This window comes from Choloepus didactylus, chromosome 2, assembly GCF_015220235.1.
Source record: "Choloepus didactylus isolate mChoDid1 chromosome 2, mChoDid1.pri, whole genome shotgun sequence".
Lineage (NCBI taxonomy): Eukaryota > Metazoa > Chordata > Mammalia > Pilosa > Megalonychidae > Choloepus > Choloepus didactylus.
The window spans coordinates 242887025-242907357 of record NC_051308.1 but is presented as its reverse complement, the minus strand read 5'-3'; the positions used below and the strand labels follow the sequence as shown (position 1 = coordinate 242907357).

Here is a 20333-nt window from a genome sequence, read left to right as displayed (position 1 = left end):
CTCATATGGCTTAAAATATATGTAGAGTTAAAATATATAAAAAGAATATAAGTTATGGGGATGTTAAATAGAATTAGTGTCCTAGGGTCTTTGAATTGTCCAGGAAGTGTTAAAATTATTTGTTTACTGGAGACTGATAAATCAAGGATGCATATTGTAATCTGTAGGTGTGTTGGTTTGGATATATTATGTCCCCCTAAAAGCCATCTTCGAAAATGCAATCTTTTTGGGGCAGACTTATTAATCTTTTTGAATAGAGTGTGACTTCTTGATTGAATGTTTCCATGGAGATTTGTCCCCGCCCATTCAGGGTAGATCTTGATTAGTTCACTGGACTACTTAAAAGAGCTGACACAGACTCAGATACTTGTTGACGCTGATGCTTGGAGATGCTTGCTGGCGCTGATTGTTACAGACAATTGGAGATGCAGACAGAGGCGCAGAGACATTTTGGAGAAAACCATTTGGAAACACGACCTGGGAGCAAAGGACCAGCAGATGCCAGCCGTGTGTCTCCCCAGCTGATGAAGTTTTCCAGATGCTCCCCTGTTCTTCAGTGAAGGTGCCCTATTGTTCATGCTTTGCTTTGGACACTTTTATGGCCTTAGGACGATAGATTTGTAACTTAAAAAATCCCCTTTGTAAAAGCCAATCTGTTTCTGATATTTTGCATAATGGCAGCATTAGCAAACCAAACAGTAGGGTATCCACAAGAATATATAACTACCAGACTAACAGATGGGAAATATGGAATAATAATAGCAGCAGCAGTAGGAATAGTAGTAGTAAAGTTTGATTCATCCAGAAACAGGCAGAAAGAAAGAAAAAGGAACTTAGAGTATGTGAGATAAATAAAAAGCAAATAGTGGGATGGTAGATTTATACAACCCAGTGTATAAATGATTGTATTAAATAAAAATGAGCTAAAATGTCTAATTAAAAGACAAAGATTGAGATACTGGATTTGAAAAACAAATCACAACTCTTTACTGCTTACAAGGATGCAGAAAAATTGAGAGTAAAAGATTAGGAAAGGATAGATCATTCAATCACTATCCAGAAGAAAGTTGCTGTATTGATTAATAGAGAGTCCTTTAGGGCAGAAAAGCATTACTAGGGATTAAGAGAGGCATTTCATAATGATAAAATATTCAATTCAATAGGAAGATAAAGCAGTTCTACATTTTTATGCACCTAAAAACATAGCCTCAAAATATGTGAAGTAAAAATCAACAGGACTACCAAAGAATAGATAAATTCACAGTCACAGTGGGAGATTGTAACGCACTTTGTAAATTAACTGATAGAATAAACAAAGAATCATTTAGCATATAAAATAGCTCTATATTACAATTAATAAACTTGACCTAAATGACTTAAAATGAACAGTGCATTCAGTGACTATGTATTCTTTTCATATGCACATGGAACATTGATCCAAATTACTGATTTATAAAGCAAGTCTTAACAAACTTAAAGATTGAAATCAGAGTATATTAGCTGACCATAATGGAATTAAGGCAAAAATCAATGAGATTTAGGTACTAGAGATCCCCATATAATTGGGAATTAATATAAGGAGAAATGACAATAGAAATAAGAAAATAGTTTGAATCCAGAATGATAAAGGAAATTTTATCATATATGGGATGCTAGTAAAGTAGTGCTTAGAGGTTCGTAAACTTTGTTCCATATGTTAGGAAAGAAAAAAGGCTGAAAGTTAATGATTGAAGCCAGTAGGTTTCAGCTTTAATATGTATCAGAATCACCTATAAGGCTTGGGTCTCACTCCAGATTTTCTGATTAAGCGGATTCAGAGAGGATCCCAAGAATTTTCTTTTCTAGCAAGTTTCAGGTGATTCGGAACCACAGGTTTTTTTTTTTTTTTTTTTTTTTTTTTAATGCAGTTTTATTGAGATATATTCACACACCAGTCATCCAAGGTGTACTGTCAGTTGTTCACGGTATCATCATACAGTTGTGCATTCATCACCACAATCAATTTTTGAACATTTTCATTACTCCAAGAAATAAAAATGAAAATAAGAATAAAAAATTAAAAAAAAAGTAAAAAAGAACACCCAAAACATCTCATACTCTCCCCCACCTAGCATTATTCATTTACTTTTTGTCTCCCATTATTCTACTCATCTGCCCCTACACTGTAGAAAGAGGAATGTGAGCCACAAAGTTTTCACAGTCACACAAGTAACACCTTATAAACGATATAATTATACAGTTTTCTTCAAGAATCAAGGATACTGGATTAGAGTTCAACCCTTTCAGGTATTTTCTTCTAGCTATTCTAATACACTAATAACTAAAATGGGATATCTATAAAATGCGTAAGAATAACCTCCAGAATGACCTCTTGGGCCACTTGAAATCTCAAAGCCTGTTTCATTTCTCTTTCCCTTTTGGTCAAGAAGGCTTTCTCAATCCCACAATGCTGGGTCTTGGCTCATCCCTGGGAGTTGTGTCCCACGTTGCCAGAGTCATGTCCCACGTAAGGGGCAGGGCAGTGAGTTTACCTGCAGTGTTGGCTTAGAGAGGCCACATCTGAGCAACAACGAGGTACTCAGGGGGTGACTCTTAGGCACAATTGTAAGTAGGCTTAGCTTCTCCTTTGCAGTAACAAGCTTCATAAGGGCAAGCCCCAAGATTGAGGGCTTGGCCTACTACAATGGTAGTCCCCAGTGCTTGCGAGAATATCAGAAATTCCCCAGGTGGGGAAGTTTAATATTTCCAGTTTCTCTCCAGTCCCTCAAGGGGGCTTTGCAAATACGTTTTTATTCTCTGCCCAAATTACTCTATGATCTACTGGGGCTTCACACTAACCTGTACAAACCAACCAGATCTCACCCCCTATTCAAGGTTCCGTGTAATTATGGTGTTTGAATAAAGTGACCATACAATTTAAATTATACAGCGTGCTACGGAAAGCATAGATTTTCCACCAAATAAACATCAATTCCTTTGGTCTCACAAAGAAGTTGAAGTTTTAAAACACAGTCAGTATCATCTGTTTCCCTTGAGTCTGGTTTACCTTAGTCCTAATCAAGTCCATTGTGTACATATCTCTAATTAAAGTCTGATCTCTTTTTCAGCTTCTTTAACATTTGCTATATGGGGTAATGCTGACATTCATAGCTGCCGAACTCTGGCTCTGAGTCTCAGGTGTCACACAGATACCCAAAGTTACAGAGACTGATCAGGTTATATACAAGCAGCTTATCATCTCAGAATTTAGAGATAACCATTATAACTCATGAATAGACATGATTTCTGTAAGAGCTTACAGTCTAGGAACTTTATTTACCATAAGACTTTCCCTGTTAGTCTTTGCTCTCAGATTCAGTTCTCAGGGTTTGCACATTATAGTTAGTCCATATCAGTGAGGTGTTACAATGTTTATCTTTTCGATTCTGGCTTATTTCACTCAGCATGCTATCCTCAAGGTCCATTCACCTAGTTGTATACCTCACAACTTCATTTCTTCTTGCGGCTGCCCAGTATTCCATTGAATGTATGCACCACAGTTCATCATTCCATTTGTCTGTTGGTGTACCCTTAGGTCACCTCTGTCTGTTGCCAATTGTGAATACTGCTGCCATAAACACTGGTGTGCAATGTCCATTCATGTCCCTGCTCTCAGTTCTTCCAAGTATATACCCAATAATGGGGTTGCAGGACCACATGGCAACCTGATAGCTTCCTGTGGAACTACCACACTGCCCTCCAGATGGGCTGTACCCTTCAGCTTCCTGAACAACAGTGAATAGGTACGTCCCTCTCTCCACATTTTCTCTAGCACTTGTATCCCTCTGTATATTTTTCAAACAGTTTTATTCACACACAATACAATCCATTCTAAGTAAATAATCAGTGATTCCTGGTATAGTCACATAGTTTATGCATTCACCTCTGCAACCTTTTTTGAGGACATTTCCATTTCTTCCGCAAAGAAAGAGGAAAAGGAGAAAAAAAATGAAGAACAAAAATTTAAAATATAGAAGAAAACTAAAACTAAAAATAAAATAAAATACAATGAAAAGATCAAACAACACCAACATGACCAAGAATCCCTTATCACTCCCTTATAAACCCCTTACATTTTGCTTTCTTATATTACATTTGTTACAGTTAATGGAAGCATTTTACAATGTTACCATTAACTATAGACTCTAGTTTGCATTGATTGTGTTTTTTCCCTTGTACCATCCAGTTGTCAACACCTTGCAATGTTGACATTCATTTGTTCTCCCTCTTTTAAAAACAGTCTTAGTATTTATTCATGTAATCACCGTCATTGATGAATCTAGGTTTCACTAAGTTGTACAATCCCAGTCTTTATCTTCTGTTTTTCCTTCTGGTGTCATACATGCCTCTAGTCTTCCTCTTTCAGCTGTACTCACACTCATCTTTGTTCAGAGTATTTACAATATTGTGCTACCATCACACAGTATTATGCTATCCATTTCTGAATCTATACAATCAATCCTGTTTACCCTTATATATTACTTCAGCACCAAATGCTGAATTTCTAACCTCTTTCTATCTCCTGATAATCTGTGTTCTCACCTTTAACATTCAAATTTCACTCATCAATGTTAGTTCATATTAGTTAGTCCATAGAGTATCCATCCTTTTGTTTCTGGCTAATTTCACTCAACATAATGCCTACTGTCATTGTATGAAAGCCTGACAAGGAACTTAAAAGAAAGGAAGATTAACAACTGGTTTTAATCATGGGCATAGATGCAGAAATTTTGAACAAAATATTAGTGCACTAAATATAGCAATTTGTAAAAGTTTAGTGCATCATAGCCAAGATGTGTTTAGTCTAGTTGTGGAGAATAACAACAAAGTGAGCACACTTATCTCTATTGGATATTAAGATTTACTATAAAAATAGGTTTAATATTAAAAAATCAACTAATGTAAGTCACCAAACTAATAGAATGAAGCAGAAAATGATTTCAACATATGCAAAAATTGCCTTTGATAAAATTCAACATCCATTCAAAATTAGTCTCTTAAGACATTATGAATAAATAGTGACTTCCTTAAGTTGCTAAAGATTAGTTACAAAATCCCTATAGCCATAATGATGAAATGTTGAAAGTTTTCCTTCTGAGACTGGGGAGGAGGAGTAAATTATTTTCACCATTATTACTTCTCTTCATTATTCAACTGGAGGTCCTAGGTAGTGCAGTAATAAAAAAGATCAAAAGTTGGAGGATCAGAAGGGAAAGAATAAAACTGTGATTTCATAGATGGCATGATTGTGTGTGTAGAAAATCCAAAGCTGTCTTCTAGCAAATTATTATAATTAATACGTTAATTAAACAAGGTTCAAAGTAACTGTGGATACAATTGTAATTTTATATACCAACCACAGACAGAAAATGTAATAAAAAATGCCATTTGCAGTAGATAAAAAATCATATTCTTCAGAATCTAAAAAAATGCAAGACTTCTACAAAGAAAAGTTAAAGCCCTAAACAAATGGAGGGATATACCATGTTCATGGATTAGAAGACTCAATGTTGTAAGATGTTGATTCTTCTCAAATTCATCTATTCATTCAATGTAATACCAAACAAAATGCCAACAGATTTATTTTTGTGGAAGTTGACAAACTGATATTAAAATGTGCATGGAAATTCAAGCAGCCAGGAATAGCCAAAATGATTTTGAAGAACAACAAAATGAGCAAACTCTCTACTTGATAGCAAGGCTTATTATAAAGTTTCAGTAATGAAGATTATATGGTTTTAGTGAAAGGTTAGATAGGTGGACCAGTAAAACAAAGTAGAGTGTCCAGAACAGACCCACACTTACAGGGAACTCGATTTATTACAGAGGGGACACTGCAGAGTAGTGGGGAATGAGCAGTCTTTTCAGTAAATGGTGTTGATTAGATACTTACATGGAAAAAACAAAAAATTACCTCTACCTTACACCATACACAAAAAATTAATTCCAAATCTGTATCATTCTGGATTCACTCAGGAGAGAGAAACCAAACAGTGATTTGAAAGGGCAAAGTTTATACTATAACAAGGAATGGAAATAATGAGCGACTGGCTAGTAAAGAGTAAGAACCTCTTCAGGATTGTCGAACAGCAGATAAAAGGGGCAGCTGCTGCGTCTTGGGCTGAGAGAGACCCCAAGGGTGCGTCCCCCACTTCCTCCCAGACTGACATCCAGGCCTTCTCCAGAGGGCACCGCTGGGGCTTACTTACCGCATGGCAGAGAGGTCACTGTGGTATTATGCCAGCGGAACTTGTTGGAAACCTCTGGAACTTGCCAGAAGCCCACTCTCTCGAGTGTGAGAGAAAAGCTCTTCCTGGTAGGGGTTCCACTGGAGGCATCCAGCTACAGGCCGCCTGAAGTGGAGGTGCTGTGTGCTGCAGGGCTCTGGGCTGGGGAAGCCGTGTGTGCTGCAGGAGCTGGGCGCCAGGGAAGCCTCCGGGGGCAGGCCCTGCATGCCACGGTATAGCACACATAGTGTAGAAAAGTCCGTATGGAAGTCTCCATAGAGCAAGATGTTGATTTTTTCCCCAGCAAATAGAATTATGGAGATTTTTTTCCCTTTTCTGTGTTTGTATTTTTCATTCAGCAACTGTTTGTTGAACATTTGCTCTTAATGCCAGATGATGTGCTTGTCACCACATGCACAAGAGTGAATAAAACAGACACTGAACCTGCCTTTGAGGAGTTTGAATGTAGTAGAACAGCCGGCCGTTCAGTTAGCTTTAGGTTTCCTGTGTAGTCCGCCAGGCGGCACAGCCCTTCTTTGTTCCTGGTTCTGTTCTAGACACTGGGTTTATGTATGTGTGGCAGTCAGGACATAGTCTCGCCCTCAGAAGGACACCAGCCAGTATGCAGGGAGTCCTGAGAATAGCTACATGTTCACAGAATTATGTAAACGGGTGTGAAGGACAAATGCGGGAGGAGACAATTCAGAAGGCTTCTCTGAGGAGGTGCTATTTTAAATCTGTGACCTGAGGGAGGTCACTGATGAGAAAGAAGAGTGTTCTAGACGGAGGGGAAGCTTGCGGGAAGGCTTTAAAGTGGGGAAGAGCTTGGTACATCTGAACAAGTGCAGGGAGGGGGTGTGGCAGGAGAGGTGGTTTCAGCAGGTGCCTTAGGCCACCTCATAAATTAGGATGTCCCCAGGGAAGGGTCGCCTGTTGTAGAGGTTTGAAATAGGAGACCCACGGTCTCATTGCCTCTTGGAGCCATCCCACATGGGGAGCTGGATGGCCTGTGGCTGGAAGTCAGCATGTGCAGGAGTCCAGTGAAAGCCCAGGGTGAGGTTGGCCCTGGGACCGTGGCAGGGGAGATGGAGGTAATCAAATGTTTTGGAGATAGGTTTTGGGAATGGAATCATTCAGACCTGGTGATGAATTGAATGTGGGCAGTGAGGGAGGTGGAGATTGTGAGAATGACTCCTGGATTTCTGGCTTAAGTCATTAGGTGGCATATAATGCCACTCAGTGCACTTTTTGTAGCAAACATGAATTACTTCAACTGAAAAGGTAAAAGAAACTTGGAGTTGCTGATGAGGGAGGCTTTGATGACTGTTTCAATTTCCTGGCTAAAGCAGATACCATATGACAGGTTGGCTTAAACAACAGGAATTTACCGGCTCATGGTTAGGTGGCTAGACATCCAAAACTGAGGCATCAGCAAGCCTCGCATTCTCCCTGAAGCCCAGGGTGTTCTGGGACTGGCTGCCAGTGGTCCATGGTCTTTGGCTTTTCTGTTCCATGGCAGTGCACAGGGCAGTGTCTTCTCTCTACTCTGGGTTCTGTTGACTTACAGTCCAGCTCTTCTTGTGGCTTTTCTTTCTGTGTCCAATTTCCTTTTCTTATAAGGACTTCAGCCATATTGGATTAAGGATTTCCTCATTCGGTTTGGGCACCCTTTAACCTCTTCACAGGGCCTGTTTACAAATGGGTTCACACCCACGGGACCAGGGCTTGGGACGTGAAGTTGCCTTTTGTGGGGGACGTGATTCAGCTCCAGCGGTGACCAGACAAACACACAGTTACAGCGGGGATGGGAAAGTGAGGAAATGGATTCTCTCATGCCTTCACAGAAGCTTGACTGAAGTAGGAGGCTGGGGTCCGGGTAGAGGACAGAGGGCATTGCATTTTGTTTGCAGATGGGGTAGGTGGAGCAACTTCTTTCAGGGGCAGAGAACTGAGAGAGAGGAGAGTGCTTTCTTCCTTCATTGGGTATTTGAGTGTGTATGTGCCAGGCGTTGTTCTAAGCTCTTGGAATACAACAAAACAGAAAAAAAAACATGCCTGCCTTCAGGGAGCTTTTAGTCTCATGGGGGAAGACTGGCAATAAGTGAGTAAGGTGCTAAGTGCACCTTCTTTTGTAAAAATAAAGTGTAGAGCAAATTAATAGGGAAGTTGAGTGCTGTGTTGGGCGTGGGCAGTGGCATGTAGTTTTGAATATGGGTGTCACTGTGGACTTGCTGCCTCTAGAATGTAAGATGCATCAGGACAGAGATTTTGTTTTATTCGCTGCTATATATACGCAGAGTTTAGAATGAGGCCTAGTTCATAGTCGGTGCATAATTGTCATGTGAATGGATTAATGGTCCGGGATGCCAGGGGATATGTGAAGGGATGAGTTGTGGAATATTGAGGGAGGAGAGTGAGGCCAGGGGTGGATGAAGACATGCTGTAGGAGCACCAAAGGAAGTTTAGAGCCAATATCCCTCATTTAAATTACAACTATATTTGTTTTTAAAGGATTTAAACTATATTCAATTGTATTTTGACTAATTTGAGTTAGCTTTGTTTCATGGCATTAGTTTTGTCTACTGTATGTTTCTCAGATGTATTAATGTAATTTACAGATCTGCTTATCCTCAGGGATATTACCCAGTTGAGAGGTTACTGTTTTCAGTATTTTAAAAATCTCAAACTGGGATTATGTATTGGTTTATATATTGAAGTTCTTTTTACAGATTGCTGTGATTTTAGCTTTATTTTGCCTGAAAGTGGCATGTGTGTATGTATGTGTTTTATTCCAGTTAAATCAGTTGAGCTGAATTTCAACTGCAGTGGTTATATATACTCCTTGCAGTTCTCTTGTTTGATAGGGTAATTGGGCTGACCCTAGAGTGAGTATTTTCATGTGGTCTTTGCTAAGTTTAGACTCATAATCATCCCCTTGTTTGCTTGAAATCATACTGACAGTCCATAAGTCCTTCTAAATTCGGCATGCATGAAAAAGATTGTCCTTTATTTGCTGAGTCTTAACACTCTTTCTTTGACTTTGCCATAGTTCAGGAAGCTCTACCTTGTTCTGACGCTGTAGACAGGGCATTCCATTGTTGAAGAGAATTTGATAACCCAGGTTTTAAGACCATTAAGTCATAGCTGGAAGTTGCCTTGTAGTCAAAAGAATTCATATGTTAAGGAGCGAACATACAAAACCACCTACATTTCTTTTCCGTAGGGGTCTTCCTCCTACTCCATAGAAAAAGCTTTATTATATTTTTATTGTGAAAGTATATAAATATGTTTTTATTTATAGAAGTAATAAATGACCACTGGAAAAATTCTAACCACATAGAAGTGTAGAGATTAAAAATCAAAACTTTCTCCTAAAATGTTTTTAAAAAATTTTGAAACATCAAGTATTTTTAAAACACACATCAGGGCATGTGTGTGTAGATGCAGAACTGCCTGGTAGGGATGCCCCACAGCATTTTAAAACCATCCTTTATTGGTTCTTTCATGATTTTGCTCAGTCAGCGAGGCCATTAACATTCTTGTTCAGGTATTTCTGCACACTTTTTCAGTTGTTTTCTTAGCCCAGAGTCCTACTTGTAGAGCTGCTTGTTCAAAGAGGAGAAACATTTATCACATGCCTCTAGAATGCTTGTACCAATTTACACTTCCAGGAGCCAAATCTAAGAGTGTCCATTTCTCTAGACCCTCACAGACTCCAGGGATTATCCGTGTTTTAAATGTAAGTATTTTAAATTTAAGTCCAACAGGTGAAAAAATGCTTTCCTTTTAATTTGTATTTCTTTGTATAATCCTGAGATTTAACATGTTTTGGTTATTTATGTTACTTTTTTGAATTGTCTGCAATCTTTGACCCTTTTTTTTTTGGTAGGGTCTTCATCCTTTTCTTGTTGCTTTCTATGTCTTTTTCTTTAAATACAATATGTATGTATAATTTTTCTCCTGGTTAGTCACCTATATTTTAATCTTAATTTTCTTAACTCATTAAACCTGCATGGCAGTGCTATGAGTCTTGTGGTCAAAACTTCCAGTCCTCATCTTTAAAGTTTCTGATCTTGATAGCTTACTTAGGAAAGTCTTTTCACCCCCAAATTATTAAATATTCTTCCTACATTTCCTTCTGTATTTTAGATTTTTATTCTTAGGTATCCAATACAGTTAAACATTTAAAAATATATGGATGGTGTGAGGTAGAGCTCTTATTTCATTTTTTCTCCCCAATAGATGCTTATTATTGAATCATTGATCCTTTCTAACTGCTTTGAAATGTTGCCTTTACCATGTTATAAATTTCCACAAATATGTGGTTTTTTATCTGGATGCTCTCTGTTCATTGATCTGTTTATTCTGTGTGTACATAAGTACCACATTATTTTTTCCTTTTTTTTGTATTTTCCTACACACTGAATTTTTGTCAAACTAACATACTGTAAAGGGAACGTTGTTCCTATTCTAATCTTAAAGATATGTCAAAAATGGAGTATGGCTTTACAGTAGAGATTCATTTGTGTAAATGATCTCTGATACTTGTTCTGTAAGTTGAGATCATTTTGTCTTTTTTTTGTTCTTTGGCAGCAGCAGATGTGGGCTAATGACGAAAACTAATTAAAGCAGTCTAACTTGCCATTGAAGACAGAATCAAAAGAATCTTGAACCTTCGTTTTTCTAGCCATTGCTTCCCAGCCCTTCTCACATCTTGCAACACATCAAAAATAAAGATATTTGGAGGGTATGCTGAGAGCTTTTGAGGTTAGAGACCTGCCCATTTCCATAGTTTGAGTTTGCAGGAGGGCTCCTAGGTTTGCGTCTTGGGCTCAGCTCTCTGCAGAGCTCCACACAGAGCTGCCACCTGGTGCCCTGCCTGGGCCTGCTGGGCCCCTCCCACTTGGCAGGTCGGGACTGGAACCAGCAGTCTTGTCTTCCTCTCCTTGTCTCCCTGTCCCAGTAAAGGGCACCTATGCTGCCTTGCAGGTGCTCAAGTCAGACCTTGGGGTCATTTTTTAAGATACTATTTTAGAATAGTTTTCGATTTACAGAAGAGTTGCAAGATTATCTATCGCAGAGTTCCTGTTTTTCCTCCATTAGCACCGTCTTTCCTCCATTAGCCTTAGTCTTCATGCAGAATTAGAAACGGAAGGCTGTACTTTATTTGAATTTCCTTAGTTTTTACCTCCTGCCTTTATCTGTCCCATAATCCCATCCAGGACACCACATTACCTCTAGTTGTCCTGTCTGCTTAAGCTCCTGTGGACGGTGATAGTTTTGAGGAGTAGTCAAGTATTTTGTAGAATGTCCTTCAATTTGGCTTGGTCTGATGTTTTTCTCATGGTTAGATTGGGGTTTGGGGTCTTGGTTGGAGACCACAGAGGTAAAGTGCCTTTCTCATCACGTCATGTGGAGGGTACATGCTATCAGCGTGACTTAATCTTTGGGGATGTTGATCTTGATTAACTGGCTGAGGTCGAGTTTGTCAGGTTTCTCCACTGGACAGTTACTCTTTTTTTTCTCCCCAGGGGTCATTTTTGACACCCCCCCCCCCCCCCTTTTTTAACTGCATATCGAATCTAATCCATTTCCTACAGTTCTACTCCCAAATAAATTTCCCATCTACCCATATCACTCTCTCTTCAGCCACTGCTCCTTCCTAGCCACTGCTGTCCCAGACTACATGGCTCTTCCGAGGTGTGTCCCCGTTTTGTAGCTGGACCTTCTCGCCCCATTCTCCACCTGTGTGCCAGAGTGAACTTTTGAAAATGCTGGTTGAATTTTTGGAATGCCTTTTCACAAACCTTTGAATGGCTGCTGTTTTACTTAAGATACCATCCCGAATTCTTAACATGGAGTACAAGGCCTTTGTAATTGTCTGTCACCTCCCAGCCTCCTGCCAAGCCCCTCTCCCTTAGTTCTCTGGTCCAGCCCCTAGGTTCTACCTGCCAGGTTCCTTTAGCATCCTCAACTCCTTCCCACCATATTGCCTTAGAATGATGGTCACCTCTTCTTTGTTCAATCAAACACCTTGTCATCACCAGATCTCAGCTTAAACAGCGCCCTTCCAGAGTCCAGGAGGTCCCCTTGCCATAGAATTCCGTAGTGTCCTGCACTTCTCCGTCGTCTGTCATTGTCGTGGTGCTTGGACTGAGTCGTTCTGAGTCGGAGCCCTCTCCTGGGTGGCTGAGGTGGACAAGGACTGTGATTCCTCTCTGCTGCTCTTCCTGCTGCATCCCAGGGACTTAGCACAGAGCCTGCCCTGGAGTGGGCATGCAATAAATACTTGTTGGAGGTATGAATTTTGTCATCTAATTAAATGAATTTGCGAGTAGAACTGCAGAATGGAAGCAATTGCTCTTCCTTTTTTAAAAAGCATGCAAGTAGGCAGATAGGTCCTTGACTTGATTTCTGTTACTCCACTGAGTCAGATCCCATGTTTCCTTTTAAGTGCTTTGTTTAAGGTGCTGGGGTGGGTACCGTAGTGGATCTTGAAATGTGTGTTCATTCTTTGCTACCCTCGAGGACGCATCTGTTTGTTCCTTCTCTTGTTCACCAAGCATGGATGGGAGCCTCAGCCAGGCACTGTGTGGGTCTGGGCCATCCCTGCCTGCAGGCAGCTCCCGGTGTGGGCGATGGACACTGCTGGGGCAGGGGGGTGAACCCTAAATCCTCTTCAGTGTTGCTGACCTGGGGTGGGCCAGATCTGGACAGATTGAGTCTGAAAATTATTTAACCTTTAACCCATCTGCAAAAATGGGGAGAGCAGCATCTCCCTTGTTAGCTTTGGAAAGAACTGGCTAAGGTTCATAGTTAGGTCCTAAGCACCATGCTAAGCAGTTTCCATGAATTATTTTGGTTAATTTTCACAGCAGCTCTTTGAGGTAGGGATGTTATTATTATCATGTTATAAATGAAGTAAGATGTAGCTGAAAACTTAGGTTGTCCAAGGTCACAGAAGTTGTAAGTGGTAGAGCTATGACTTGAACCCCAGTTCAGCTACATGGTATGATTTTTAAAAGTCCAGAAAGGACTCCCTGTATGTTTAATGGCCACCCCATCTTATTCTTCTGGGTTGTAAAGACTTAGGCATCCATTGGCATCTCAGAAGTTTTAGTAGTCTGGGGAGGGAGGAGCACTTGTGCTGTTACCACCTGGAATGTGCTAATTCACGCTGTAGCAGCCTTGACCCTGTGCGTGGGGGCTCCTGAGGCCAGGGCCTGCCTGTGGGGCCTGAAGGGGTTGGACACTCCGGTGCCTTAAAGTAAGGCTCGTGGACATGCCCGGGAGTTTTTCTAGAAATGCAGATTTCTTAACCTCTCCTTTGAGGTACTAAATGTTAACCCTCAGAGGGTAGGACATTGGAAACTCTAAAAAAAAAAATTGGTTTTGGTTTAGATAGGGGATTCTTGTTGAGTCTGACGTTTGAGAATCGATGAGCAGAGGAAATGGGAAGTGTAGGTCTCCTAAGGCTCCTGCTGTCCCCAGGAAGGCAGTGGAGGAGTGAAAACCAGCAGCAGGCTGTCCCTTCGGTGGGTTCAACAACAAAGCATGTAGAAGTCAGGTCATCACTGGGTGGAGCTGCTTCCTCCTTGTTTTATTTCTTGTAAGTTTGTATTTCAGGGACTTTAGCATATATTATATTATTCTCTTTCCTGAGTGTGTCTTAGCTGTGACAATTGTGATAGTCCAATCTGGAAAAAACTTTTTAAAAAGTCTGTTTGGTGAATTTGCATATCTGCAAATGTAGGAGTATGTCTAAAGCTTTTGTCAAATGGTTTATCTCTTTTTTTAGGGAAACTCTGTCAGCCCGTGCCCTGATTTTCCATTTAGAAAATATGGCAACTTCAAGAATGTGGCTAATATGAAAATTAGTAATCAGTACTAAATGTTTTCAATATGTAGTTATGTATGTATGTATTGATAAACACTGAGGATTCTTTTATTATCTCACATCTCACAAGATGACCAGAGGTGGCAGGTGGTTCCAGAGGCACACTGGGCAGCTCAGGGCTCCATGGTTCCCTTGCCTATCTCTACTGGTTGGCTCACGGCCTGCTGCCCAGTCTTGGAGCTTGCAGGAAGAGAGCAAAGCCCCTGTCTCATGCCCCTTCCCCCTTTAAAGGTTAGTTAAGGTATGATCAACATGCTGTAAATTGCACGTACAGTGAGTTTGCAGTTGATAAGTGCATGCGTGTGTATACCCTCGGGACCATCTCTCCAGTAAAGTCATGAGCGTGTTCGTCACGCGCAACCCTTTCCTTGGGCCTTTGTAGTCCCGTTGATGATGGAGAGCCCTGGGGGTTCTCGGAGCCGTCCAGACCTCAACCAGGGGCTGGCACCATGAGGATTCTTGACCAGTCACAGGGAAGAACGCAAGGACTAGTCAGTGTGCACAGCTCAAAAGCCTCACGCCTAGTGAAAACACGTGCTGGAAGGAGGTGAATGTGGGCCTTCTCCAGAGGAGGAGAAGTGCTCTAGCTCGGGATTCCTGCATTGTAAGGACTTGGAGGGGCTCTCCACCAGCCTGGTTATGCTAATAAGGATTGATAAGCTGCACTTCTCATTGTTTCTTTGCGGGTGCCTGGCTCCCTAGGGCCTTGGGTCTTAGGGTCACTTCCCCCTGCCTCCGACCCTGACTGCTTCACCATCCATCTTCCTGCTTGACTTTCTTTCCGTTTGTGGAATCTTTGAAGCTTTTAGGGAAGAAGTTACATTCTCAAGGGTAAAATACTAGATCGAAAGGTGTTTAACTTATAGTTTTAGCCTTTGTTTTCTGTTTGAGGTGTATAGTGGAAATAATAAGATGATTGTGTGGTGTAGGTTGCTGTGTCATTTGTAGGAAGTTTTGAGAAGCAGACAAATCCCTTAGAACAGACCATACTGGAAAAGCTTGACAGAGGAAATATTATTTCCAGAAAGATTGGAAAAAAATGGTGGGGATGGTGACTGGTGGGAAAGGGGAGCCAGGGAGTGCCCCCTGGGAGGGTGATACACAAAGAGAAGACCAGACACCGGTTCTTTGGTTTTTCAGTAGTGCTGTATCTAACGTGCCGGTGAAAAACTAGGATAAATTCTGACATGAAAGGGTGTGGAAATATAATGCATCCTTACCTGAGGGCACGCTGAGCCCAGGGGCATTTTATTCTAATGGCTTGTCTGTTTTATTGAGTGGCACGCTGGTGAGTATATTTATAGATTAAAAAAATAAAATTTGCCCCATCACTGTTGTTAACTTTTGGCTGGCTATTTCTCTTTATAATCTGAGTATACTTGCTGAGGTTAGTTTGTGCTGCATTATTGCAGTGTTATGTTGAGTTAATAGCCATTTTATAAAGAATTAGTAAAATATTTAGGACTCTCAGTGGTTTCTTAAAAGGTCTCCTGGCTTCTCTGACTCCCCAAATTTTCTTCGTTCTTTAGTTTTTATTTCTTTTCAGTTCTTTTGTGTATTTTGTTTTGAGAATAATATGCTTGAGGTGAAAATGGCTGAATTTCTGTTACGATTTAACCTTATTAGAAATTGTGTACCATGTTTTATGTCTGAGAAGCTAGTCTTTGGCAAAAATAATTTTATTAACAAGAGTACAAATTGAGTTTTTTGAAAAACATATCCCTATAAGATGTTGTCCAGACAGTGAGAGCGTAATGTGGGTGAGAATTTCCCTGGAAACTTATTCTTTGTTGGAACTCTGATGTCTGAAAGTGAAACTTGATGCCACAAATGTGGCAGTTAGTGTAGTTTTCAGTTGTTAGGTTGAGGACCCTCTATAGGCTACAGCTATGTATGAATGAGAATATGTATGAGATATTGGGGTTTAGTAGAACTTCTTAGCATTTCTTGTTTAAGGCAGTTGCTAGTTACAGAGACAATTTATAAGTTTTGAAGACGACTCTTGGGAGGTAGACAAGCCTTCTCTCCCCCCTTCTATGTAAAAACCCTAACGCGTTCAGTCTACTCAGGACCTGTGTGTGTGAATCTGGTGCACTCATGTTTAGCTAGCACCTGGGCCTCATTGCAAGGAAGATCATTTTGGATCAGGAGGCTCCAAAGAGAATGTTTTGGTTCCAAGGTTTTGGCTTGGGCTAGCTCCTTGAAAAGAAAAGCTACTCAGACCCCACAGCCTCCAGAATTCAGAGCAGAACCATCACTTCAGCAGTTGTCAGATTAAATAGCTAGTTGTCAGCTGAAACCACAACTTACAGCATTGCTTCTGTGGGAAAATGCACTGTGGTTCTCCATATACCTGCCCCAGCCAGTGGCCTCTGTGGGCCCCTGGTTTTGCTGCTGTGTTGGTAAAGCTGGATCCCTGGCCCCCGAGGTGGGCGTTGCCCCCTTGATGCTTGCAGCTCTTTTTATTTGTTGTTATATTCCAGTCTCCCTGAGTATCAGGGGCAGAGTCAGCTGCTGAGAGTCTGCACCCTGCTCCCACCCCAAATAGCAGCTCCTTTGAAAGACGTTAGCTAAAATGCTTTGTAGATTTTCCTAAATCACCTAAAATGTTATTATTGGCACAGTTTTATTCAAAGCCATTCCTCAGACCTGCTGAGCTTTTAGATTTTGTTTTGTCTTTATTTAGATTTGTAGTTTGAGTTATTATTTCCGTGGAATTATTTATGGGAATTGGTTTGGTTGCAACCCCTTCAGGTACTCACCCAGCGTTCTTTATATTTTGTAGATGACATTCAAGTTGGAGTGGTCTGGTGGCTCTGAAACTTATGACAGGGATTAAACTGTTAGAAAATTTGGGCTAATGGATTTTTGTGAGTGGGTAAATTTAACAAATGATTTAGAAGACTACTTTTTAAGGCACCTATAAGTACTTTATCATCTAATGTTAAGAGAGATTGTTTATTAAGTATATGTGGTTTTGGTGATGAAGGGGTACATATAGATATTTGATCTGAATAGGCTTACTTTTTCTCCTTTTTAATACAAAATGCTGTAGTAAAAGAAAATTTTGCTTAATGTTATACAGCTGGCGTCTTGCCTTTTGCTACAAACACTCTAAAAGTCTAAATAACTGTGCTACTAAAACAATGTATGCATCATCTGATGGGGTATTGATTATTTCCCTAGTGCTCAGAATTGCTCTCATGCCTCCCAGCCACGAGTACACATGCGACAGACCTAATGTGAGATGGACATTAGAGGGCAAGGAAACGCTAGTTTATTGTTCAGTAGCTGTGCAACTTAAAAAAAAGAAATCATGTTTTTAGAAACGGGGCCTTAAGGCACTAACACACTTACATCCTGTGCATGAAACTGCAAGTTCATTAACGAAAACTAATCAGAGGGGACAAAATCTGTTTGGTGTTTGTAGAGTTTGTTTACTGATTGATTGCTGTAAGCCTTTTAATAAAATACTGTTTGGGCAGTTGTCTTTATTTTAATATTTAAGAACTTTTGGAATTTGACTTAATCAAGGTAAGCTCAAATATTAGGTCTTGTGGGAGGAAAGTGAACCAGGAGAAGGGTAAATGTGGACGCTTGGATCAGGAATGGTCCTTAAACGAAGTCCTTTTTTGCTCTCAAATATGGTGAACCATTATTTACATGGCCCTTTAGAATCTGCTCTCCAGTAAATACTAAGGAATTTATATCCCAAAATTAGGGATTGTAGCCTGCTCAAAGTTCAGCTTTCAGAAAGGAGACACTGAAGATTATTGTATTGTTGTATTGTGTGTTTTATTTGCTAGTGAGGTGACTGTTGAAAATATTTTATTAATTGTTGTGCTTGCTATTGCCACAATGTTTGTCATGATTTGGATGATAGATAAATGTTTCAAAGCAAAACCATAGCTCTTTCTGTCCTTTTTTAAAGCATTAACTGTTTTCATTTGTTAAGGGGGAAGATGAGTAAATAGTCTTTGTCTAACTCACCATACTTTTTTTTCCCCTTGTAGATATTCCTGTGTCAATCTTCTATTAATTCTGTGTAATTTCAGTAGAAATAGCAAGTTATTTTGCTTAAAATGTCTTTTTTTCCTGTGCAAAGTTGAATGTGAGAACAGATCTTAATAGATGTAGTTACAGAGTTTATTTTATCCTGTATCATTTTATTGCTGTCTTCTAGAACATTGTTACACTAAATGTTCCAATAATGGAAATTTTATGCAGCTACTTCAAATGAAACAAATTTGCAAAAACTCAATTTTGGAACTCATTCCTTTAGGAGAGGAAAAAAAAAACTCACCATGCTGTGACCAAATTAGATTTCTGATACGTTGGCAACTTATCAAACACTGTCATTTCCTGAAAACAGGGTGTGGGGTCCAGTTGAAATGTCAGTACATTAAATTAGGAAATATTTTGGATCCTAATATGGTTGAATGGTGAAAGTTTTACAAAAACTGTGTGACAGATAATTAAAATTTGGTTTTGTTTCTAAATAAAAATGGCTATACATGCAATCAGGATAACCGTGTTCAATTACAGTGGACTCTTCAAGAGCTTGATTTTAAACCCTCTGAGATACTAGTTTTACTTACTGTAGCTCCTTTGTTTTGCAGAGATCATGATGCAGCCGTCCTTTTGGATTTCTTTTTAATAGTGTGTGACCCTTCACCTTTGATCCCCTGACCTGCATTACCTTGGTAACCATTTCATTTTTTAATTTAATTTCATTTTTTAATTTTGGTGTACAAGCTGTAACATTTCATCTCTCAAAGTGTAACACTGCTGATTTCCTTAAATAGAGATACCCCTTTGAGCGATAAATTTGCAGAATGCTGTCTTCATTTTCTGTATTAAAATTCATTTCAGTTTTTAAAATCAAGTGTAATCTGTGTTTTCATCTTTTTAAAATTTAAGTTTATTGAGTGCATTTCCCCATACAGTATATTTCCTTTCCTATTCATATTTTGCAAAAGCTAAATTCTTGTTTGCATACAGCTCTCACGCATTCCGGACATGCACGCCCATTGCCCCGCCCTTCCGCCACAGCTCCCCTCCCATTCCCACGCGCACACCCCTCACCATCACCATACACCCCTTTCTTTGCAGATTAACATGTCTGTCTTTCAGAAATGGTATTTATTATATTATATTGTATTGTATTATATTAGTATTAGCTGCCACATTCTGCAACCTCAGATTACATTTTATATTCTCAAGTATTGTTGGGAGAAAAAGTTTAGACTTCTAATTCCATTTAAGGGCTAGAAAATAACAAACTTGCCTCATTTCCAAAATTCACGTGTTCTGTCCTTTAATATTTTATTTATTTGAAGTCGAAGTTAAGAACAAGCGACATTTTTCACATGACCAACACTGTGCTTTTGTCTCTGCTGAAGCCTTGTCAGTCAGCTCTGATGGTCTGTATACCAGATTGATTCCTGCTGTGTGGTATTTCATGCCTGTTTTTCAGAAAGTGCATTTTTTTTTAATTGTATTCCTTTTCTCAGAAAACTGTTGTTCAAAAGCAAAGCAAAACAAACACCAACTTTGAGATGGCAAGATATTCCTAAGAAATCATATTCTTAAAAAAGATCTTGTGAAGTCTCAAGCATGGTCATTCAAGCACAGATTATTTTTTAAGTGTCTCATTATTTTATTCTCTAACATTTAATGCTGATGTTTTAATTGCACACAGCTGAAGCTGCTAAATGAGCACTGAAATGGATTTAAGTCCTCTCTGAGCTTTGTTGATACCTATAAAAGTTTATATCATTCATCAGAGCCACAAATTAAAATTAGTTGTGGTGTGCTGTTCATTGGAGCTTCGGACTCTCAGGTGCACGTCTTCAGGCGCGCAGGCTGGTTTCTCTCTGTTACATTTGCATACCTGGAAAGCTGTCTTTGGCCTGTTGGGTATCTTTTCACAGAATTGCAGAATCTCATAGCTGAGAAATACAGAGAGGTAAAACATTATGTGATTACAATGCCAGAAAGTATGTGGAATGATTGTCCCAGTAGTCAAGACAACTTATTTATGGAACCTTGAATTTTAAGGTGATTTTGTATTGTTATGCTTTTCAGAGTTGTGCGGGAAGGTTTTCCAGATCCCAAAAGACTTTTTCCCCCTCAGGTGTGTCCTTTATTTGTTCCTTTGATGCTGCGTC

The 20333-nt window shown here is 39.7% G+C and overlaps 1 protein-coding gene across 6 annotated transcripts in view; it reads left to right on the top strand.

The window, feature by feature from the left end:
- Positions 1 to 20333, top strand: part of CAMTA1 (calmodulin binding transcription activator 1) — a 955716-nt gene that overhangs the window by 69742 nt on the left and 865641 nt on the right. The window contains exon 2 of one of the 6 annotated variants that reach the window (XM_037828626.1): positions 18783 to 18866. The exons of 4 other annotated variants lie outside the window; for them this stretch is intronic. Coding sequence is in view for 1 of the 2 variants with exons in the window: in XM_037828630.1 (XP_037684558.1) it covers positions 18783 to 18791 (9 nt within the window). In the remaining variant the exon portion in view is untranslated. Of the gene's footprint in view, positions 1 to 18782; positions 19049 to 20333 lie in introns of those variants that run through there. One more of the 6 variants, XM_037828630.1, reaches the window with a different exon arrangement.